The 25,023-nt window shown below is 39.0% G+C and overlaps 1 protein-coding gene across 27 annotated transcripts in view; it reads left to right on the top strand.

Annotated features, from left to right (window-relative positions):
* Positions 1–25,023, top strand: part of Dock10 (dedicator of cytokinesis 10) — a 257,698-nt gene that overhangs the window by 191,055 nt on the left and 41,620 nt on the right. For all 27 annotated transcript variants that reach the window (XR_001783679.2, XR_373539.4, XR_003954321.1 and 24 more), the window contains 11 exons: positions 327–419; positions 865–983; positions 3,140–3,209; positions 6,697–6,810; positions 8,473–8,544; positions 14,887–15,033; positions 16,173–16,256; positions 17,909–18,005; positions 18,534–18,578; positions 24,195–24,370; positions 24,495–24,611. Coding sequence is in view for 21 of the 27 variants with exons in the window: in NM_175291.4 (NP_780500.2) it covers positions 327–419; positions 865–983; positions 3,140–3,209; positions 6,697–6,810; positions 8,473–8,544; positions 14,887–15,033; positions 16,173–16,256; positions 17,909–18,005; positions 18,534–18,578; positions 24,195–24,370; positions 24,495–24,611 (1,134 nt within the window). In the remaining 6 variants the exon portion in view is untranslated. The remainder of the gene's footprint in view (positions 1–326; positions 420–864; positions 984–3,139; positions 3,210–6,696; positions 6,811–8,472; positions 8,545–14,886; positions 15,034–16,172; positions 16,257–17,908; positions 18,006–18,533; positions 18,579–24,194; positions 24,371–24,494; positions 24,612–25,023) is intronic.

The following is a 25,023-nucleotide window of genomic DNA, read 5'->3' as shown; positions in this document are numbered from 1 at the left end:
GAGGGAGGAAGGAAACAGGGAGAGAAGGGGGGAGAAAGGGAAGAAGAGGGGGAGGGAGGGAGGATAGAACCCAACCATCCACAGGATGCCATGCCCTTGCCAGGACAATTTGACCAAAAGAGAGAGGGGAATAGTGAATAGGAAATGTGTTTATATTCATCCAGAGTGCTGTAGTTCAGATGGGACCTTTAGATGACCCCTCTGTCTATCTTCGGAAGAAGAGGGCTCTAATGACTGATTTCATGAGGAGACACTGCTGACAAGTGCTTGTCACTGGCACTGAGTTTGTGTGCCATCACAATTTAACATCTCTTTTGCCTTTCCAGGACCCACATGTAAATGCATTTTTCCGTCAGTGCCAAAAAAGAGAAAAAGACATGTCTCAGTCACCTACCTCCAGCTTTGTCCGTGCCTGTAAGGTAACGTGCCATGCAGACTCATTGCAGAATCAGGCCCATTCAGTGGTTTCCAGGATAAAAAGCGGGCAAAGAAAACCTATTTCCCACTGAATAGCAAGCTAAGATGTGTTTACTATTCAGACCTTTCAAAGACCTTACAGTTCATTTTTACTTCATAGTTTCTACATGAAACTATGTTCATATGAGAAGGAAGAGAGGCAAAGGTCAGCTTTTTATCCAAAGCAAAAATACTTGAAAATTAGTATGTATTTACCATTGCTAATTAAGCAGAGACTCCCTTCAATATGACCTACACCTTCCACCAAGGTGAAGCAGGGAAGCCAAAGGCCAGATTTGGGGGAGGGGGGGCTAAGGTGATCAGGTCACACTCCTGAAAACACCTGCAGACTGTGCTGGACTGCCCCTCCTGTTTATCTGTATGCTTCCTCCCATCATCTCACTGCAGAACTTACTAAATGTGGACAAGATCCACTCCATCATGAGTTTCCTGCCTATCATCTTGAACCAGCTCTTCAAAATTCTAGTGCAGAACGAGGAAGATGAAATTACTGCGACCGTCACCAGGTATCCATAGCAACACTGGGGGGACAGAGCAGGTAGCTTTTGGTCTCACAGAACCCTGATGACATGATTCCAACTAGATGGCCACATATGTGTGAACATGTTTTTCAGATTTAAGCTTTTCTCACACTCTAATCCTTATTTTGTGGTCCCTATCTATTATCATTAGTGGAGTGCTAAATGTTTTTCTTTTGTGTTTTTAAATATTTTATTTTGAGATAATTGTAGATTCATGAGCCATTGAAAGGTATAATATGGAGAGAATACGTGTCCTTGTTACTTATTCTCCCACACTGGCGACACACACACATATTGCACAGAGACACAATCATACACACACACACACATGCACACACACACATACACATATGCACATACACATCCCTATCTATGTATATACAAAATTATATAACACATAATCACTTGGCATTGGCTTTTTAACTCATCACAAAAGAAGATTCAGGCTGTCTCTCTGTGAAGAGGCCATTTCTTTTCATGGTGAAGTAGTATCCTATACAGATTGTACCACAGTATGATTAAGGATTCATTTGTTGAAAGATATCTGAACTTTTTCTCCATTTGGGGGCTATACTGAATAAAGTCACTATAAGTATTCATATATAATGCTATATAAACATAGTCCTAATACTTTACTTCTGACATAAATCCATAGTAATACAATGGCTGTACAACTCATTACCTGAGTGCTGGATATTTTCTTTTTAGAAATTGCCAGCCGGGTGTGGTGGCGCACACCTTTAATCCCAGCACTAGGGAGGCAGAGGCAGGCAGATTTCTGAGTTCGAGGCTAGCCTGGCCTACAAAGTGAGTTCCAGGACAGCCAGGGCTACACAGAGAAACCCTGTCTTGAAAAACCAAAACAAAGAAAAAAGAAATTGCCAGAATAATTACCAGAATAGTTGTATCATTTTATTTTAAACTATTTTATTTTATATTTTATTTATATTTTAAACTATTTATACAGAAGTTTATAATTTCATTGTTTTCTTTCTTTTGTGTTAAATTTGGTCACGCAATACTCATCCAACATCGCTCATGAGTCTAGTCATGAACTCAGAATTTTGCATTTATATTGTTTTTAATTAATAATTTAATCATATACTTGTCTGTTTCAAAATGACCATAACATTATGGAAAAAATCAAAGCTACTGTTGAAATGTTTACTGTATCTCTACTGCATAGATAGATAGATAGATAGAAAGATAGAGAGATAGATAGATAGATATGTAGATATAAATATACATGTGTTATGTACATATATCTCTGTGTGTATATCTATACATATACAAATATCTATATATATAACTATATATGTATATATATATATACATACATATATATATATATATATATGTGTGTGTGTGTGTATATATATTTACAATAAAGGCTTTTAGCCTTGTTTATGACAAAAACCCCTGAGGTTCTAAGAAATTTAAAAAAAAATCACTATCAGTTCCACAAACCTCCAGTTCCAGACCCAGATTAAAAATCCCAAATTGTGCCATCAAGTAATGTCCCTTTCAGCTGAATGTGTATGTCGATGTTGACAAGATTTTTAATATTGCAGCCTCTAGCTCTGTTGTACTTTCTGAGATTACCCAAAGCTCTCCAACCATGCAGCAACTGTTCATGTTAATATGGAAAAGTATCAATGTGCCGCTGCTACAAGAAACTCTAGCCCAGCTAATGAGGGATATATCCAGCTTAACCTAATCTTTTTTTCCAAAAATAGGTCTTCTGCTCTCAGGTTGGAAGATGAGCCCTTTTTAATGGAATATGACCATTAATCAGAGCCTAATTGGGTACTTAAAAATGATTCCCTTTTCCAGGAAGACAATGTCAGCAAGTGCAGAGACCACATGTGGTACATTCAGCTCAGACAAAATGTCTCCAGATATTGCATGCTAAGACCTTAGTCCTTGGAATGTTTCTGGTTGGAAATGGCTCCCAGGTTACAGAAATATATCAAGTGCCCTCTATTGGGGAGTGAAGAAGGAATGAAAAGAGTGAAGTGACTGGTTCACTCATCTGACAACTCACCCATTCATGAAATACCCCATTTCCAAGCATTCTAATGTGAAAATAAAGTGCTGTCTGCATGCCTTCAGCTAAGTCACTGAACATCGTGCTTTTCCAGGGTTCTGGCTGACATTGTGGCCAAGTGTCATGAGGAGCAACTAGACCATTCTGTCCAGTCATACATTAAGGTAAGGAGTCATGATTAGGGCCCTGATCATATCCCCTGTGCTGTGTGGCTTGTCTCATTTCCTGTCTGCACCAAGTGAGAGGTTCTCACCCTGACATTTGATGGCGACCCGCCACGGTCAGAACACAAGTTCACTTTAGCAGAATTCCATTTCTTTTAATTGGTGGGCTAACTATATTAATGTTTAAATGCAAAACTGCTATGTGCATGTGTGATATGGGACTGGTGGAAAGAAAAGAACAAAGGAGAAAGCTAAAACAGTGCTCCTTTGAAGTTGACATTGGAAATATATGAAATTTCTGGGCTAATGAAGGAAGACTTCTCTGGGTTTGTTGAATGCTCTATGTTTCTTCTGCAATGTTTTCTTAGCTCTTTTTATTGTTTTTCTCAGGCATTATTTCATTTCCCCAGTTACTGTATATTTGTACCTGCTTCTGGTATGTTGAGTCCTTTATCTTCTGTCATGAACCATTTGACCATCTCATTGGTGTGCACTGCTTCTTCAGTGTTCCTTATCAAGTGTCCACTTGGAAGTATTCTTTTCTCATTTTCAGTTGGCTGGGAATTGGTGCCAGTGAACTTGGGATGATGTTTGTACTCTGATAGCTCTGCTCCAAACATCCTTCCACTGAATGTACAGAAGCAACCCAATCCAGAGGCAAAGACAAGCATTCTAAATTACATTATAATACATACAAAACCTACAGTCCTATTTTATCCACACAGATGAGGTCTTTGGAGTTGTTGACTTTTAACGGAAATGCATTCAAGTCATACATGGTGATAAACATAGACTTGTGCATTCTAAATGTCTAGAAATACAACTGGAGAAGAACCGGGACCCTTTGTGTTAGAAACTTCTTTTAACAATAACTGGTATGGTAGAAATGTTGCTACAAGAAGAAGTACCTAGTAATCTCATTCTAGAATGAACCACTCTGAGATTCTATCTGCAAGGCTTTCTATCTATGTATATTCTGCCAGAAATGTTGGACGTCTTCCCCAAGCACCAAACCATGGGTGTGTGCCCCTCATTAAAATAGCCTGATTGCTGGAAATAGTCATTTCACAGCAACTTCACTGAGATATAGTTTTACCTGCTAGGACCTCAACTTCAGTTGTGAATTCCTCCTACAAATACACTAGAGTTTGCTCTCTGTTTAAGAGAGAGGGAGGCATCACTTTGCAGGTGAATTGATGCATGCATGTATTTGCCAGTGGAATTATCTGTAGAGAGCTTATCTTCTTAACACTTACCCTAGCTTTCTGTTTCAATCCACAAAGAGACCATATAGAATAAAATGATTCCTTGAATCCTGTACTTCATTCTGGGAACTCTTATTTCAAGGGTAGTGTCAATATCTCATTCAAATGAAGTTGTTTAGAAATATATTAAGGCCGGGAATTGGTGGCATACACCTTTAATCCCAGCACTCTGGAGGCAGAGGCAGGTAGATTTCTGAGTTCGAGGCCAGCCTGGTCTACAGAGTGAGTTCCAGGACAGCCAGAGATACACAGAGAAACCCTGTCTCAAAAAAAAAAAAAAAAAAGAAGAAGAAGAAGAAGAAGAAGAAAGAAAGAAAAGAAAAAGAAATATATTAAGAACTTCAGCTGTTGTGGCTACTTCTATCATCACCAAGCCAGATATCTGTGAGAACCTCAGATGCTCAGACTCTTACCCTGTGGTCCTCTTGGAAATGTATCTTAGAATGGGCTTCATTCCCAACCACGAAAACATGAAATATCTTGGCAGGATTGTCTCAGTCTGCAAAACAGAAGAGGGGTGGCTTATCTCTTTTGTTCTAAAGTAGTTCAACTCCAGAAATAGTCATACATGAAAGACCAGTTTGATGATTCCTAAGGATGTTTTAGACTTTATTTTCAATTAAACAAGTGCTTTTTAATAAATACAACTACTCCAGAAAAATCTGTAATCTAAGAGATGAGAGACTAAAGTCTAAGCAGTGATAGATCCTGACAAGTGAGTTACAGAAGGAAGTGGCTAGAAACCATCAGGAACATCAGTTTCCTCCTCTGATACATGAAAGGACACAGACCAGATGAGGCTCCAGCTGTGTGGTTCTGCGAGCAGACCCCTGCTGAGTCAAATGGTTAACAACCTGACCTTTAGCTCAGAGTCTGAATTTATTCTTACCATAGATGTGGGGAGGCATTTAACATAAAGATTTATACTAAGTCCCACCCCTAGGAATATTGTTTAAAGAAAAAAAAATGATGGGCTGATTCCAAGACATGCTTGTATATCCTCCGGTGGTGTAATAGTCAATGCAATTTATATTTATTCACAAGTAAACAAAACACCATTTCAAGTTCAGTGGTACTGCTGACTCACTCCATTCACAATACCAAACTGTACAGATACACCATGTCCTTTTCCAAGATGTGCATCTAAGTCAATTTAATGAAATGCCATGCTTCACGGGGGTTGTAGCACTGTCAGTTCTGAGAATCGGGTTTACAATGTAAGAATATTCAATTTCCAGTTGGAATGAATTACCCTTCAGGCTAAATAACTGCATTTAGTCACACAGTTGGTGGTGAGTTTGTCTGCATATGAAGCACAATGCTTAAAGGAAATTAATCACCTTAGTTGTAGCCGGTTTTATAAATCTGTTGGCTTTTTGTCTCTCCTTTGAGAAGTGCTTCAAACCTCAGGCCATATGATGGTGCAGATGGGCTTGAAAGTCCCAAGAAAAGGTTAGAGATCCTAAAGGAAATGTACCAGTTTCTTGCCTACCTTCCCCTTCAGCTGTAGTCTATTTTAAAGTATGACTATCACGAAGGCCATACCTTTTCTTGAGTCAAACCCAACTCCTAAACAAACTACTGTAATTCAGTATGAAGCATTTTAATGTTTCGAAATGTGTGTGTTGATATATGTGTGTCCTTAAAGTATATGAATAAATAAAGAAAAGTATCACCCTATGATTCTTGGAGGGAAGGCTAAAAAGTAGACGGCATTTGTTATCTTACTAATGGCTGATGTGTATCAACCTTTCCATAGTTATGTCTAGCACAGGATGGTAGAACCTGGGCTTGTGGGGGACTCACCTCCTCACCTCTGGAAAGGACCTGCTCCCCCACTTGGCTATTTGAGTAGGTACTCTACCCTTTCAGGATGAAGAATTGCTACCATGCCACCCATTGCCAGTGGAAGGAAAGAGAAGGGGAGAGTGTCCTAAGTAGGTGTGTCCAAGCCCTCCATGAACCTGCCCAGTGGTTCTCTGGCCCTTTCTCTTGATTTCTACAAAAAGAGTTCCAAGAAGAGCTTAGGTGAGCAAGGCCCTACTTCTGCAAAGACCCCAACTAGGAGCAAGTGTGTCCTCTCTTATATCATCAGGCCTCTACTGACTCCATGACAAAAGTAGACACAAGCAGTTGATTATGAGAAATGAATTATTTCGTAGGATAATCTTTGAAACTTTTTACAGGTAATTAACCATTTCCACTCTTTGGGTTTCCTTCAGTTTGTATTCAAGACCAAATCCTACAAAGAAAGAACAATACATGAGGAACTGGCTAAAAATTTGAGTGATCTTTTGAAGTCCAATGACTCAACGATAGTCAAGCATGTTCTAGAGGTAACTCTCTTCATAAAAGTAGATACATTTGCAAACAATGGATGCAGAACTCTGATCACCAGAAGATTATAGGACTCGCTGATGTCCACACTTCATTTTCCTTCTAATTTCTTATATAGGTTTCATATCACAGTTTCATTATATTAAATTATCGAGCAAATGGGGAGGTCTATAGCAAGAGAACAGAGACGAGTGGGTTACAGCCAAGTTAAGTGCTTTGATCTAAAAGCAAAACGAATTACTGTTGAAAAAAATCTAAAACATTCACAAACAGTAAGTATAACACATAGCTTGGGCAGCTAGTTACAATAGGAAAATTCTTAGGAAAGGATTGTAATGGTATATTCACAAGCATATTGATAAGCACAGCCAGTTTTTGGTCTCTAATGAAACATGTGTGGGGACATGAAGAAGAGACACAGAGCAGTTAAGAAGAATAAGCATGCTGAGGACAAAAAGTGAGGCTTGCACCTGTACTAGGGGAGGAAGCTGATAATATGGAGAACGGGGCGGTTGAAAAGAAAGCATGAAGAAGGTCAGGGAACTGCCCATGGGGACATTACAGTAGAACACTGCAGGTGCAGAAAAGGCCTTTTCTATTCAGTGAGGCTGTAGCACAGCTCTGGGTCTGGGACAACCAGTGTGTACAAGGATGGGAGGGCTTTAAATGAAGCCAGAGAAACCACAAGTAGCCTGAGATGCTGTGCACCACCAGAGAGAGTAGAGAGTATCTGTTAAATTCAGAAACAAATGGCAAAACGTTTGTCAGAATGACTAAAAGTGAAGTTTGGTGTTAGACAGGTAATGGAGATGCCTTGGATCTTCTGTATGCCTTGGATTCTTTAAATAGTCCTGATGGTATGGCCTTCACTTCTAGTGTCAAGCAGACACTTTGATTCCTTTAGGGAAGTAACCCATCCATTAAGCCACAACTAGTTCTTTAAAAGGAACATTACCCTCCTCCCCTTCACCTAAGTCAGTCCCTCAGAATTTAAGGTGATGTTCCACAGAGGTTACCACAGCACTGCACCAGCCAAAAACTGGATGTGGTTCAAATGCCCTCTGGTAGCAGAGCAAACCGGTTCATACTCGTTGTATATGTGATGTGGCGATGAGATGTGTCTCCATGCTAGTGACTCTCCATAAATGAGACTCTAAACATAGCGCGTTGAATTTAAAAGGAAGTCTCAGGATACTTGATTTAAAATAGCAATTTTTATGTGGAGTTCAGTGATTTGAAATTAAAATACTCTATTGTATAAATATTGGTGGGAAGATGATCAGTACAAAATAGAGAGCCTGGTGGTGAGCCAGCCACAAAAGCTTCATTTTAGCTTCGTTAACTTAAGTGAAACAGAGTATCTCATAAATCAATTTTCCATGAACAGATGCTCAGAAAGTCAATTCAAGTAAATTGTTGACTTTTTACCATAATTTCTACATTATTAAAAAAATTGAAGTATAGGATGTGAACTATTATAATTATAACTTTGACAAAGGTTAAGGTAACAGAAAATGCATTTCTTCCCTGGTCCATTTAACTTATTCATATTTACTTTAAGATTGAAAAAAAATTGAGTAGCAATATTCTATTGTAAAGCTCATAATTGTCATTATTTTACCATAGATTAATAAATGCTTCATTGTCTCTTCTCCCTTTAGCATTCTTGGTTCTTCTTTGCCATTATTCTAAAATCAATGGCACAGCACTTGATTGACACAAACAAAATTCAGGTAAGATCATAGGTAATATAGCAATGTAATATCATCCAACAATTAAGCTAATGAACATGTTCTCATTAGTTCCACATTTATTGACCGTGTAAAATCTTAGCCATTTACGTTCATTGCTTTTTAAGTACAAGAAATGATCACATATGTTAATAAAGGCTCATTCAGAAACAAATGCCAAGAGAAAAATGACAAATGTAAACATCTATGGAGGAGACTTAACTCCAAAGGACAAATGGGACTAGGAAATACAAGGTAGAAAGGTCTGATACCCATGAGAGAAAACGGAAAGGGAGGAGGGGCTGGTTAAAATGAGCCTGGCAGTAAAGAAGCTTTCAGCCTGGCCAATGAGTCATCTGGAAGCAAAGCATGCTCATTGGGGGCATTGTGCTCTGCACAGGTCCTGCTGGTAAGCCTCAGCCTACTCCATCGCTGAATAGAATCAGCCTGGAATACTATGCTTGAGCCATGAGTGATTGATTAGGTCTTGGATGGGACAGCTTTGTACATGTTTTCCACAAGTTAAAGAAATGTCTGGGCTTCTGCAGTCTACAGTTGTCATGGCACACTGCACACAACCATGAATCTGCTCCTCCACAGCCCCCATAGACCTCTCATTAGATGAGGGTTGATGGGATTAACTCCAACTCCTGCCACAGCAACTGGCCTCCTCAGAACCATGCCTACCGAGCACACCATCCCCTTCCTCTACAATCTAGGTCTTCTCACCCTAGCTCACATTTGGAGAAGGCCTTGGTGACCCACCAGAGATTATGACCCAGACCTTCCTTCCATGATGCTCTGAATCTCTGATAACCTGACTTGACTGTAGTCAGGGCTGCTGCGTGTCATCACTCACAATCACAGTCAGGCAATGAGGACCCAACCATGAACACCCAAGGGAATAGCATGAGTTCTCATACATCTCCCATTTAGATAAAGCTAGGGAGGGGCTCTAAGACTCTCCCCTGCCTACCAGCATACAGAGGAGTAGAGTCAGAACAGTATTGCATGTGATGGCCACAGTAAGGAACACTGACGTTGTAGAGGTTAGACAGTGCCAGATTTCTCTCTTTACAAGAACAGCTTTACAAGAACAGCTCCAAACAATGAGTTCCATGCTCAGTGTTGATCCAAATACCCATTTCTTCTATATAATCTTCATACCTGGGACCAGGTAAATGACTTTGAGGTGGTTCTTGAACACACACATGCACACTCTCACACAAACACACACACACACACACACTCACACACACACACTATCCATCCATCCATCTAAATGTTACCAGAACTTTAGTCAAAGATCTTCAGACTCTGTATGTATGCACTCTTAACAGAGTACATATGATAGTGATTTGGGTTTCTAGGTAGAAATGCTATGTAGATCCTCTGTCCAGTGATGCTTCAAGTGCATGACTGTTCCCCTCTCCCGAGCATACCTAGCCTTGGTAAATGTCCATAAGGCCTTGTGGAGAAAAATTGATAGAATCTACTTAGTACAGTTTTTGGAAACTTTCCTCTAACATAGCTTCCTCTTCAATTCATATGTACTGGATGTAGAAGTTAACTCTAGTCTATATCTCCTTAATGAGATAGACCCCTTCATTTTCCAGTTGCCTGGCCCTAACTTCTTTGTGCGTGTTAGTAACCACCATAGTTCAGATCCTACATATTTCATACATCATTATTCAACTCTATGGGTCCCTCTGTGTCAAGCTCCTTTGAATGTCCCTCTACCTTTGGCATTTATTATAACCCTCTAGCCACACACATCATGTGGTCTCAGTTACTAGGGTGACATCCTATCCTATGACTGCTTCTGTTATCACCAGACACAAGATACCATAGAACATCACAGTGGTGGTAGTACCAGCATCTTCTTGGTAGCTTGGGGTCATTGGAGTATTCACTGTGCTTTCCTGTGCAACTTCAGGTTCTAGTGGGCACAATGGTCTCAGTTAATAGCAATTCCTTCAGGTATACTTTCTTCTATGTCTTTACTCCAGCCTTTATCCTCTACTACAGTGGCTAAGACAATTACAATTTAACTTCAGGTGACTTATATCCATCTGAAAAACATCAATTTCTATATAAGGCTACCTATCATTTAATCCTACATGTTCAAAACTACCTTCTCCTCTATTAATTGTAGAGTATGCCCTTTTATACCCCGTCCCTTTCATCAAACAGCCTCAATGGCCAGTATTAAATGACCTTTGTGTTACTCTTATAGATGCTACCTAGTTTTCATAGCCAATTATGATATAGTCTCTAGTCTTCTTGTTTAGGCCCAGAAAGCTGGCAGCTTAGGCCTCTCATAAAAGAAGAGGTGGGTGAGCTTCCCTAGAGTTTGTATATTTCCTTCCAAAGCCAGGGCTTTGTGGTGTCTTCACTAGTGAGAGAAGAGCCAACTGTTACAGGAAAATAGGCAACACTATAAACAGTAAAGGTTAAGGACAAAACACAGGGGCATTGAGTCACCAACCAGAAGCTCCTGTCAGGCCCCAGCACTTGCCAGCCATCACCTTGACCTTGGTATGAGGAAATGCTTTGCGGTTCACTCATCTCTGCAGACTGCATGCCTTTACCACAGCCTCTGCATGTGTGTTTTTCATACATCTGTGCTGTCCAACTTCTAAATATAAGAAAGAGCCTCCTGCCCCAAAGGAAGAGGAAGATCTAACATGGAGATAAGAATAATTCCTATCTCTGAATTTTCTGAATTCTACTGTGCCGGGATCAGAAATTTTCTTGATGTTGTAATCCCTGCTCGTCACTGAAACACTGGGTAGTAAGAACAACACTTGGCATCTAGCTAGGGGCTGGATTTTTTCAGCTGTACAAGAATGGATTGGACTAAATTCTGCTACAGTTGTAATTGATAGACTTTATGCTCTCATCTAGATAGGTCACAGAACAGACTAAGACCAAACGATCTAGACAGCCCCACTATGCTGTTTTTACTGATCCCAATTTCCCTTTTTCTTACCTACTTCAATAGTAGCCCTCACATTCATCCCAGCACCTTCTATTTTTCTTACTAGTCTCCATAGGAAAACTTGTCATCCTTTGACACAAAAGCATCATAGTCAAATTTTCTCAAGTGTGTGAGTGCTTTCTTTTTCTTTTCTGTCTCTTTTAATTATGGAGTGAGTAGCTTTCTACACTTAAGAAATTTTAGTCATGAATTTCAGAAGCAAGTGTGGAGAACCTGAGGGAGTCAGGAGCCTGTAATTTGGCGCACTGAATGCTGAGATGTAGCTTCACAGAGCATACCCCTGGGTGACTCCTGGATGCTGAGATGTAGCTTCACAGAGCGTACCCCTGGGTGACTCCTGAATGCTGAGATGCAGCTTCACAGAGCGTACCCCTGGGTGATTCCTGGATGCTGAGATGCAGCTTCACAGAGAGTATCCTGGGTGACTCCTGGTCTGCTGACTGAGGAGCATTTCTATTCCTGGGATCTGCTACATATCGTCTCAAAACTGATCTCAAGTCCCAGCAGGTCCAGGAAGCTAACTAACCTTCTTTTCCTCCCTATCGCTCACTAGTTTCCAACAAAGCTCCCAAATGCCCCAGACCTGGGTTGACCCCTCATGACCTTGGCTGTCTAACAACCCAGCTCCTCCTCATCTCTGCTCCAGATGTGCAGTTTGGGGGTCACCGCAATACCCTTCTACCTATCCTTGACCTCAAGCTTTTCTGGTATTTATCCAGGGAGTAATTGGAAATATTCCATGTATGTTTAGCACATCACATGCCTTTGGGTTAAGAGTGGGAATAGACCACAAGGAGAATTTCAACAGAAGGCTTCAAGATGGGGGATGAAAGAGAATATCAAAATCTATGCCATTCACACATATCTCTCGGGAGATAACATAAGCTCTGCTATTTGTAATACATCTTAAAAAATTAATAAACCCCAAAGAGGAAACTGGAAATGTGCTTCACTTATGTAACAAGTGCTTGTTGTGCCAGGGGATGGCCCAGTCAGTAAAGGGCTTTCTGCACAAGCCAAAGGCTCAGGTTTGAATCCTAGTGCCCACATATAAAGCAAGGTGTGGTCGCATGTACTTGTAATTTCAGTGCTAGAAAGTAGAGACAAGTGGATTACCTGGAGCTCATTGGCCAGTAGGCTTAGCTTAAATAGCAAACATCAGGTCTCAAAGAGAGATTCTGTCTGTCCAACAAAATAATGGGGACAGTTCCTAAAGAAGACAGCTGAGATTAATCTCTAGCCCTCACCCCTACACACACACACACACACACACACACACACACACACGAGCATATATACCTTTCTACTCACAACACTCCCCACAGACACAAACACAATAAATAAATAAATAAATAAATAAATAAATAAATAAATAGATAGATAGATAGATAGATAAATATATAAATAAATAAATAAATGATTGCTGTTTTTTGAATAGGTAAATTATTTGTTTTTATTGCCTAAGGTAAATGGAGAAGGATGAAAATGGCATATGTGATTTATTAGATTGGATGTTTTTATCAATTTGTATGATTTTAACAATAAATTTTAAATACATACAAAGAATAATGATGAGGCTTTTAAAATACTTACAAGTGGTGTTACAGAAAGAAAAATAAAAGTCGGCTCCAATGTTCCATTATTAATTCTCCACTTAGAACAAACCCTGTAATAACAGCCCTCGTGGTTTGTATTTCTGCAGTATGAAAGGCTGCATGCTTGCAGTTGAAAATTACATGACTCAATTTAACTCTAATTGTAGTGACGATAATTACTAAAGCCAACTCGTAGAGATGAAAGAGGGTTTTTGACCTTATAGGAAAGACCTATGTGAACCCAGAGAGCTCAACTGTCTAAAATTTTCCCACTTCATAAAGACATCCAAACATTACATAAAATTGTATTAAGTATGTTATACAATCTCTCTTCCAAGCTTTATTATGTCTAGAGTCATAAAGATCTTGATATTTCTTCTCTGTTGTAAATTCTGGAACCATAGATTAGGGCTGACTAGAACTCATGTTAGAAACTACTTCAGGCCAGTATCTATTTTCATCCAGTTATTTGCTTATTTGTCACAAGTTTTTACATTTTTATTTTTGTAAGTGTACAATGTATATGTGATAGTGTGTAAGTGTGTGCGTGTGCATGTGTAAGTGTGTGCGTGTGCGTGTGTGTGTGTAGGAAAGAATGTGTTTGGTGAGTTCTCGTGAAGTCCAGAGTCTTCATCTTTTTTTCTTGAGGCAGTCTATCACTGAACTTGGAGCTCAGGATTGGCTACACTCTTTAGCCAGTGAGCTCCAAGAATCCACCTGTCTCTGCTCCTACTCCCTGTGATATTGTTGAAGATGCAAGCCACCATGCCCAGCCATCACAGTTACTCATACTTCCAAAGCAGAGAAGTTACCAACTGAGCCATTCCCAAGATATTCATTAGCACCATAGTTCTTTACATTTTGACAATGTCATACATATGTACAATATATTACAATCACATTCACCCCTCCCCAGTACTCTTTGCTATCCCCCTTCTCTTCCTTCTGAACCCCTTTTTTCTTCCCATCTAGTCCCCCATAGGCCACACCACTAGACAAAATTGCATACCCTCCTCCAGCATCCACTAGCAGTCACTAGAATTTTAGGGACTTAAGTAGGGCCTTGTGGACACTCTCTCTGCCCATGATTGAAAGCTTAAGTATCCAATCCTGTATAGGTTTCTATAGCCACTGTTTGATCACAATAGCCATAGTAATATCATATCTGGATGGCAGCATTCCATGCTATTTTTCCCAATCCTCCATGACTTAAATTCTTTCCTTCTTCTCTTTTGTGATGTTTCCTTGCACTAGAAAGGGGCCTTGCAATAGAAGATGTCTCTTTTAAGGCTGAACACTCATAGATTTATATTTTAAAATTCATTCTAAATTAAAATAAATGGAGCTATCCGACTAAAAGAATTCTTAGAATAATATTCACCTTAAAATTAATATATTGTATTTAAAGTTTAATAGTTACTCCTTGGGAGGCAAAAGGAAGGAATTAATATGGGGGCATAAAATTATTCATGTTTTACTTTGCACATGTCTATGTGGTTTGAGTATTTGAGATTAACAGCTTTTAATGAAAAAAAGTATAAATTTACCAGTCAGGCTAGAAGGGAACATTTAGAAAAAACAGAATTATGACCTTGAAACTTGAAAGGCTTCGAATTTTTATGACTACTTTCAAGTTTTCCAAAGAACTCTTTTGATTAGCTTTTCTGAGAACTAAGGTAAGTCTTTCAGTTTGCCGTCCTGGCTTGGAAGCTCACACACCATCTTATAGGTGAAACACTCTTTCCTTAGCTTCCCAGAGCTCAAAGATTCCCCGAGTCTTACCAAAGCGAACTAGACAACTTGGTGATGGGCCTGTGTGACCACGTGATTTGGAAATGCAAGGAAGCCCCTGAGGAAACCAAAAGAGCAAACCACAGCGTTGCCAGATTCCTTAAGGTACAGTTATGCAAGAGCTCTGTTCTGTTCCAGTCCCCTTGACAGTGGCTGCAAGGTATCCTAAATGTCATTAGCACAATCTCTATTTATAATGAAGTATCAAACAGTGAGATGAACACTCCACTTTTACACCTCTTCTCTTGAAACATGTTTAATATTCATTTGAGCCCAGAGGCTCACTAAAGAAAAATAGATAAAAATTGGATAAAAATGTGCACCTAAGTGTTGTCAAACCACGGTGCTTCTGAATAATTTCAAACAGGAAGAGGAGATGTTGAGAGGAATCACACTGTGGTGATGTCATTCTCCTGAGGTCATTGCTGTCTATGTATAAACTTTATGTGGAGGCAACAGAAAATGTCCAAGATGACAACGTAAATGGTAATGGCGAAAAGAATAGCTAGACAATGAGCACATCTACTGACAATAGCAATAACAACAGATCACCTAGACCTCAGACACACACACAACGTTTGTGAATGAAAAGGTGGCATCATAAATGTCCATTATGCACACATACGTTAAATAACTTAATAGTGTTTATTGGCACAAAAGACAATGAAAGCTTTGGGGGATGATTGTTAAAAGTAGTAGAGAAAAATAAAGGGAACTGCTCCCTAATAAAAATAGCAGGGTCTCTTCTCTCTGTTCTTCAAATGCATGCTTCCCTCGATGAAATAGAAAACAGTCCCCTGGGGAAGGAAGCCAATAAGAATGAAGAGAGTACTGGCCCATTGTACCATTTTCCATCCCACCCAGAGGTACAGCAGATGGTCTCCACCCAAGCTACTCTGGGATCAATGTACTAAAAACAGTAATAAGATGTAGCCAAGTAATTAAAAAGCAGGCAACTTTGTATATAAAAGGGAAAGTCTAAAATACCTCATTAGAAAATTCCAAGCAATATTTTAAGCAGTCATTAGGTGCAGGTTTGGAACCTCAAGTAGCAATCCTATCTACAACACTTGGATTAGTTGCTCTAATCAGATGGGTGTTCTCACATGCTTTAGAGATTTAAAAAATAAATAAATAGAAACACATAGCACACTTAGTTGACTATTACTCTGATTCAGTATATAATCGTCTTTCCTAAAGTCCCACAAGTAAAACGATTTGACTTTGGGATTATATCTTCCTAGCGCTGCTTTACATTTATGGACCGGGGATTCGTGTTTAAGATGGTGAACAATTACATCAGCATGTTCTCTTCTGGTGAGTTTAAGGTAAGGACCGAGAATGGGAGTAATGGTTGGTCTAACCCAGCATGGTAACTAAGGTAAGCTCTGTGTGAATCTGCCTGAAACACTGACCTAGCATCCATTTCATGAGTCATAAAAGAAGGTCTCTACCATCTGGTTTGGAACTTTTCTTTGCTGACAGACTTCTTATAACTATTTTAATCTCATTCCTATGGATATTCAAGTTATTTTTATTCTCATAATTTAATTTTATTAGATAACATATCATTAATAACATTCATTTATTCTAGATGTTCAGGGTTATAGTTTTAAATATTCCCTAACAGTCTTCTGGACTTCATTGTAGTTTATTACAATACTCCTTTTATCTCTAATTTTGTTAATTTGGATTTTTTTTCCTAATTAGTTTGGATAGGGTATGTCAGTCATATTTATCTTTCCAAAGAACCAACTCTTCAGTTGATTCTTTATGTTGTTCTTTTAGTTCCTATTTCATTAATTTCTTCCCTAGACCTTCATTATTTCTGGTAACTACTCCTTCCTTTTGAGGTTTGCAAATTCCTCTTTATCTGAGACCGTAAATTGTACATTAAGCTATTATTTGAGATCTTTCTCATTTTTTTCACAGACGCACTCATACCTGCAAACTCCATTGTAAACATAACCTTGGCTGTATAAGGTCCTTTAAATATTTCTTTAAAGACTATCCATTTGCACACCTATGATGCATGAAGTGTGAATAATCTCCATTTAAGTATAATTGCACTAGGCCTATATATTTTCTGAAGATCAATTAGTATATCCTCAGTGAAGAATAATTAATACGTGTGTGCAATTTAATTATATACTTGCTCAAATACAAAAGAACACATCAAATACTCTTCTTGTTTGAAATGGCAGTTTTCTACATTATTGAATGTTGTTGCCAGAAATAGAATTCTAATCTGAGGTAAAAGGATACTTTTATATTTTGTGAACTAATAATAGTATATATAGTAGTGACAAGTCAATTTGCTCTTAGAGACTATTGTCTCTCATACATGAGAGTGGATATAAAAATGTTATGACAGTCCATCATTCCTATGTAAATTATGTTTATCTTAGACCAAGTCTAAACTCTTATATTCCTGTCCAAACACAGATGTTGTAGAAAAGACACACCTTTTTGCAGAGACAGGGGAGAAAGGAACTAAATGGCAGATGCTAAGAACTAGTGGCCTGTGGAGTTGATGCCACTTCAGATAACATGTACCATTATCTTCCTTGATGCTGGACCTCACCTGTTTATGATCACAGTCTATTCTGTGATTTGAGTTGGAATCTTGAGAGGACTCCATTAACATAATTGCAGCAAGACAGAACATACAATAAGTGCATTATAATATAAGCTAAAAGCAGGACTCAGGGTTTCCTCTCATAGGGATAGAATGTGGGTTACAGTTGCTCTCTTCCTACAAGTTGTCTTGACCTGTGTGCAAAGATAAGGAGTGTGACCACAAGAAGCACACTCCCCTAAACCTAGGAACTGCTTGGTGGTCATACAAAATTAACTATTTTTTCTTTGTAATGGTCCAACTGAAGCACACACCTTTCTTTTTCTTTTGCTTGTTTTTTTTTTTTTTTTTTGAAACTTCATGATGTACAAACAATAACCATGCTGTTTGCTTCTGTTTCAGACTTTATGCCAGTATAAGTTTGATTTCCTTCAGGAAGTTTGTCAACATGAGCACTTTATCCCTTTGTGTCTCCCCATAAGATCTGCAAACATTCCAGGTAACAAGTCCGCACGTGTTCCTAGGTCCCTGCGAGGCATGTACTTGTTCTGACTCTGTGCTCCAGTTTCCTTCACCATTCTGTTTGAATGGCTATCTAAGCCTAGTCATCCCCAGCAGTGAATACATAATAAGGGGATCAGGAGAGAAAGAAGATGAGGGGGAAGGAGGGAGAGGAGGAAAATTTCTTTTTTTTTTTTTCTAACTTAATACCAAGTTATTCATGGCTAGATAATTTAGCTAAGATATTCAGGGGGGTATCAAATATTTCTGTGGTCAGGTTAATTCTAATTAGTCATTCTAAGTCAACATTGCAGTAAAAATATTTATATATATTTATACTAATATATATTAATTCTGTTCATGAAATTGAGGAGCATACAAACTAAGTTTTCTTGGGAAATGATGATGTAATAACAAATTGAAATATATTTAAAATTTCTCATATAAATTAAACTAATTAATAGCTGTATATATGTATCTGAGTATAGACATAACTGAATTTATTCTCTGTTTATACCATATCTAGATCCCTTGACACCTTCAGAATCAATCCGAGAGTTACATGCCTCAGGTAAGTAATGATATTTCACATTACCTGCATAAGCCCTATAGCAGGAGTATCGTGTTAATGAGCACAGATGCTACAAATGCCTACGCAGCATACAACCAGCGCAGTCACGTGCTTGTCTGAACTTTCCTCATTTGTCACGCATAATTCGATACCTTAACTTTAATTCCTTTGTATTTTATCCTTCAGGGGTTGCCATCTTAATTTTCCAAGTCATCTGAAATTTTCCTCATATGTACAACAATGTCCCAAGCTATACACATGCGTTCCTTACAATTTGGTCTATAAAGCATTGCTATTAACTACAGTTTTCATGCTACATACTTGGCATCATAACACATTCATCCCCTCACTGAGTGTCTGTGCCTGGGAGAAAAATGCCTCATGTCTCTCATCTCCCCAGTCCCTCAAAGCTACGTTTCTGGTCTACTTCCATGAGCTTAGCTTTTGAACATCCACAGATGAAATCCTGAATATCTGTGTTTTGTTTTCACTTCCCACATTTCTCTCTACTACATACAAGAAGCATATTTCCTGCCCCCTTTCATATCTTTGGGATAAAATCCCAACAAACATGGAGTTGCAGATGTTTATTTAAGATGTTGAGTTTTATATGAAATCTAAAATGGCAGGTGATGACAAGATGTGTGGAGAAAAAAGAGTCCTTGTGCATTCTTAGTGAGAATGTAAATTAATAAATCCATGAGTGAGAACAGTTTGGAGGTGTCTCAAAATAAAAGATGATAGATAGATAGATAGATAGATAGATAGATAGATAGATAGATAGATAGATAGATGCAGACAGACAAACAGACATTGATAGATAGTAGATAGATAAATAGATAGATGATACATAGATAGATAAATGATTGATAGATAGATGGATAGATAGATAGATAGATAGATAGATAGATAGATAGATAGATAGATGACAAAGAGATGATATGTAGGTAAATGATAGATAAAGAGATGATAGGTAGATAGATAGATGGATAGATAGATAGATAGATAGATAGATAGATAGATAGATAGATAGATAGATAGATCCCCCTATTCTATAAATAAGAAGAGGTATGTTTGTCATGTCCTTGAAAAGGCACATGGTCACTGAAGCGCTATTCACCAGCTAGGGCTCCAACTACTAAGGAACAAAATGCATATAGCAAGGTGAAATACTGTTTGCCCATTAAATATTAGCATCATTTGTGGCATGGTGGATGGAACTGGATCTCACTCCAGTGAGTTAAATGAGCCAGAAATAAGGAAAACTTGCACTTGATCTCACTTATATGTGATTCTAAACCATAGGCACCTAGAAGCTGAGAAAGTACAGTTGTGGTTCTGAAAGGCTCATGAAGTATGTAAGGGAAGTATGGAGAAAGACTGGCCAAAACGGATCCAGTGTGGTTCATTCAGTAGAAGCTAGAAGGCCTGGTTACTGTTGCACAGTAGATACTGGGTAGCATAATGTACTTCAAAAGCTAGAAGCAAGGGCATTGAATGTTCTCATGATAGAAGAGTAATAAGTATTTAGGACATAAATATGTTTAGCTGATTTAAACATGCAACATATATATAAATATATACATGTATGTATATGTATGTGTATACACACACACACACACAAGGCTTTACATGCTGCCTCATTCTCATGAAGAAATTTTATGGTTTTTTTTTATGTATTGGTTAAAAAAGAAAAGAGAAATGTTCTGATTTCAGTTGCTTTGGGCATATATACTTAAGTTGCATTTCTGAATGATGAAGTAGTTATGTCTTTATTTATCTGAGGAATTCCCATTCTGGTTTTCCATACTGGCCACACTAATATACAAGTTCACTTGGGCAGTGTATTGGGTTCCTGCTGCTTCTTCACTTTGTCCTTATCACGATTATCATTTGACATTTGGTAGTGGCCACTCTGACAGGCCTGAGCTGACAGCTCACTGGGACTATGAGTTGCACTTTCCTGATTATCCGTGTTACTAAACACTTCCATTCATTCTCTTGTTGGGAACTTTAATGTCTTCCTTAGAAAACTGCTTATTCAAGTTTTTTTTACCTAGTTTTGAATCTCATTATTTGCATTTAGAGTATTATTTTGTCTTGCCATTAGCCTGTACAGATGATTTATGCTTTATCATTTTTAAGATGGATTTTTTTAAGTGTTATGAAAGTTTGAATGCACATATATATGTACACCACCTGGTTGTCTGGGGTTTGCAGAGGCTAAAAGACAGCACTGGATCCCCTGGAACTAGAATTATAGGTGTTTGTGAGCCACTGTGTATGCTGAAAACTGTGCCCAGACTGTCTACAGTTGGAGCAAGTGCTTTTAACTACTGAGGCATCTCTGCAGATCCACTGTCTTTTAAATACAACAAGCCCCTAGAGGATAGATGGTTTGCACATACTTGCTCACAGCCCTTAAGTTGACTCCTCCTCCCCTTCCTTCTCTCCCCCTCCCCCTCCTTCTCTTCTTCTCCCCCTTGTTTTCCTTTAATGTCTAGAAACATTTTCTAATTTCAATGTACTTTTCAGTTGTATATTTTGGCTTTTGTCACCAGGACTTGCGGGGTCATACTCATAACAGCATTAAGCATTCCAACATGAGGAAGTTTCCCCAGTGTTATCTTGGGTGCTAGCCCCCTGCTATGGGGAAATTACACTGGGGAGCAACTCCAAGTTAGTCTAATCATTACAAAATAATTAACATAATAGTTTGGGCTCAGATTTTCCAGTCCCAATGGCTTTTCCCTCTCCCTGTTCAGTCACCTTCTTCAACCAACTAGTCCTGATGTTCCTGCAGCTGCCAGTTCCTATGACCCCAGCCCAAACATGGTCTCTTTTGTTCCCTCTGCATCGAGTTGCATCTCTCACTTCACATACCCCTATATCTAACTCACCTAAATCCCAACACTATATTAATAAGTCAATAAATCACAAGTTAATGAGGCCATTGATCTCAAAACTCTTAGTGTCAGCCAAGCAGTGGGGGTGCACTTTTAATCCCAGTACTTAGAAGGCACTGATAGACAGGCCTATATGAGTTCAAGGCCAGCCTGGTCTACAGAGTAAGTTCCAGGACAGCCAAGGCTACAGAAAGACTCTGTCTTGAATAAAACAAAACAAAAGCAAAAACACTGTTGAAGACCAGCTCTGAACAGTATGCTCAGTAATCCAAGAAGGAGATATGCAGTTGGTGAGGATGTAAAACAGGCACACTCTCACACACACTTGGTGGATAAACCAGGCTCCAATGAGCAAGCTCCAACTACTTTACATACATATATATACATACACATATACATATACATACACACACACACACACACATATATATGTATATATATACATATATATATATGTATATATATATATACATACACACACACACACACACACACATTTGATGGATGGATGGAGCAAAGTTCCAACAATTTCACACAGATAGATAGATAGATAGATAGATAGATAGATAGATAGATAGATAGACAGACAGACACAATCACATTTGATTTATTGAGCAAAGCTCTAACCACTTTACATATATACATATACACACATTTTGGTGGATGAACTAAACTCCAACAAGCTGGCTCCAACCATTTTATACATATACATGCACATATATACATTTGGTAGACAAGCAAACTCCCAGGAGTTGACCCAACAAGTGTATTTTTTTCACCCATAGCTTATATGTCCCTGCAAAACCTTTCAAACAATATAAAGTTACAATGTGATTACATTCTATTTTTCTTCTAGTGAACAATTATGGAAAAACAGCATGTTCCCTAATACCTTCCCATGAAAAAACATTACATTGTACAGGTAAAAAAAAAAAATTATTCCCAAGAACCCACATACATTCGTAACTAAGCAACTTGTTATAAATTAACAAATTGTGAGGGAGCAAGGTAATTTTCTCAGCTAGTTTTTCTTACTGGCAGGCAGCATTTTGAGGTTATAAAGAAAGGATCAGTTATTTTATTATTTATCTTAAAAAGTAATCTTAGAAAAATCTTAAAGGAATGACAAATCTAAAGCTTTCTATAAAATACAATCTACTTCAAATCCTCAGGGTGCACATCTAGTCATTGAACAATTTTTGTATTAAATCAGATCAGAAAGCTGAGAGCAAATAATGAGAAAAAGAAGTTAATCACCACCTTGATCTTGCTTCAGCAAGAGAGGCAGCCAGTGCTGGTCAGGCTGCCATTGTTCTTGTTCCCTGACCTCAACAAACTCCCTAGCTCAACCAGGAAGAGTGTGCTGTGCCTCTCTGGAGCTCAAAACTGTTCCCTAAGATTTTCTACAACAGAGCCACTATCAGAAACATCTTAACCTAACTTCAACAACAATCTATTTTTCCAAATGCTTTCTTTTTTTTTTTTTCTTTTTTTTTTTTTCCATTTTTTATTAGGTATTTCGCTCATTTACATTTGCAATGCTATACCAAAAGTCCCCCATAGCCACCCACCCCCTCTCCCCTACCCACCCACTCCCCTTTTATGGCCCTGGCGTTCCCCTGTACTGGGGCATATATTCTAAGGGTGGTCATTGCTGGCAATCTACATTCCTAGATTCTTTCCAAGGACGGGGATTGGATCATTAATCTGCTCCAGTAGCAATGCCTGAGAGAGATCAAGCATTATCATTGTGAGTGCCAGTGATGCATCCCAGTGAGGGGCTAGAAGCCCCCTAGAATTTTCCTACAACCCATATATTAGGGAGAATGTAAAGGCCACAAGGATAACAAGCAGAGTGACACAACAGCAGGAAGCCCTCAGATGCAGAGTCCTCAAGGCTCTGCCTCTCCAAGGCATACCCATCCTGATTGTGCTAATCATGTGGGCCTGCATTCCTTGACTTCTAAAGCCCATTGTTGTTCCTTCCCCACAAGCCTCAACAAAACAAAAAACAAAAAAAAAAAAAACAAATAAACAAAATAAAAACAAACAAACAAACGAGAATCCCTTCTTGTCTTAGCCACTCCTAGAGAACTTGAATGAGGAGGACCTAAGTGCTGGATACAGAATTTGTTCTTAGGTTTCTCCACCATCTACACACACATACACACACACACACACACACAATATCTCAAGCCTGGATTCCTAGGCCTTCTCTTTTGACCACTGTACTCACTAATCCCTCACACATGTCTGCTTCCACATACCTGTCTGTGTTTCAGAACTCTGTGCCATTGAAAGTAAGCCTTCCCTCTCTCCCAATATCCTCCCCAACCTCCATTTACTCCCGTAATAAGCCCGAACTGTCCAGCATCCTCCAAGGTCTAACTCAATGTAGCCCTTTTTTCCTAGAACCTTTCTCAATCCCAACAGACACAAAATACGTCTACATTTTAGCCCCTGCAATGATGTGGGCCGGCCATTCGATAGGCCGTGACTGTTAACTGTGCTGTGTTAGTATCTATGCTTGTGTTTACATCAACAAACATGTTCCCATCCCAAGGTCACAGCAGGCCACATCTCTGTAGCAAGGCTATCTTGTAGAATCCCTCCTACTTGAGGGCAGAGGTTTTAGGAACTGTTTGATCTGCCTTTTTGTAATCTAAAGTGGCTATTCAGTTTTCAATAACATATTCTCTTCCTCTCAAAGATATGCCTGAGTACTCAGTCACAAATGAATTTTGCCGCAAACACTTCTTAATTGGAATTCTTCTCCGAGAAGTTGGCTTTGCCCTGCAGGAGGACCAAGACATCAGGCACTTAGCTTTAGCTGTCCTAAAAAATCTAATGGCTAAGCATTCTTTCGATGATCGATACAGGGAACCTGTAAGTCGCCTTTCTTTCTCTCTCCCCCAAACACCGTTTAATGGCCCACTGCATTAAATGAATATGAAACCCCTGAGCCTATTGATTTTCACGTGAATCATTTCTCTTGTCTGCCTTCACCTAGAGGAAGCAGGCACAGATAGCGAGTCTGTACATGCCGCTCTATGGTATGCTCCTGGACAATATGCCAAGAATCTACCTGAAGGACCTGTATCCTTTCACCGTGAACACATCCAATCAGGTACCTTTGCGCAGTTCTCCAAGTTTCCATTTCCTTAAGTAATTCCTCTTATTTATATATTTATGGGTTGTATAACCATTTCTTCCTCCTTGTAAGCAAGCTAGGGTTAAACAATTTCCAACAAACGCTCGATCAATACAGCTTGTCCTCACAGCTTCCCCCCTTGCCCGTCCCTCTCTTTGGAACTGTTTTCATTCTTTTTTATTCTCTGAAGCACTCTTCACATCTGCACAGCTTCTGCAGATTGTATGATATTCCCATGGCCTTAGCTTCAATGTTCATTCTTCGCCAACTGCTCCCCATTTTTCCCCATGGAAATTAAGTGTTTCATATGGTCAAAAGCCCAGTGTGGCCCGTTGTGACAATTGTCCACGCAGCCAGTATGGTGGCAGTATAGAAAACTATTCAAGGG

The sequence above is a fragment of the Mus musculus genome, chromosome 1, assembly GCF_000001635.26.
Source record: "Mus musculus strain C57BL/6J chromosome 1, GRCm38.p6 C57BL/6J".
Taxonomy (NCBI): Eukaryota; Metazoa; Chordata; class Mammalia; order Rodentia; family Muridae; genus Mus; species Mus musculus.
The sequence above is the reverse complement of the archived record's forward strand: the minus strand, read 5'-3'. Positions and strand labels throughout refer to the sequence as shown.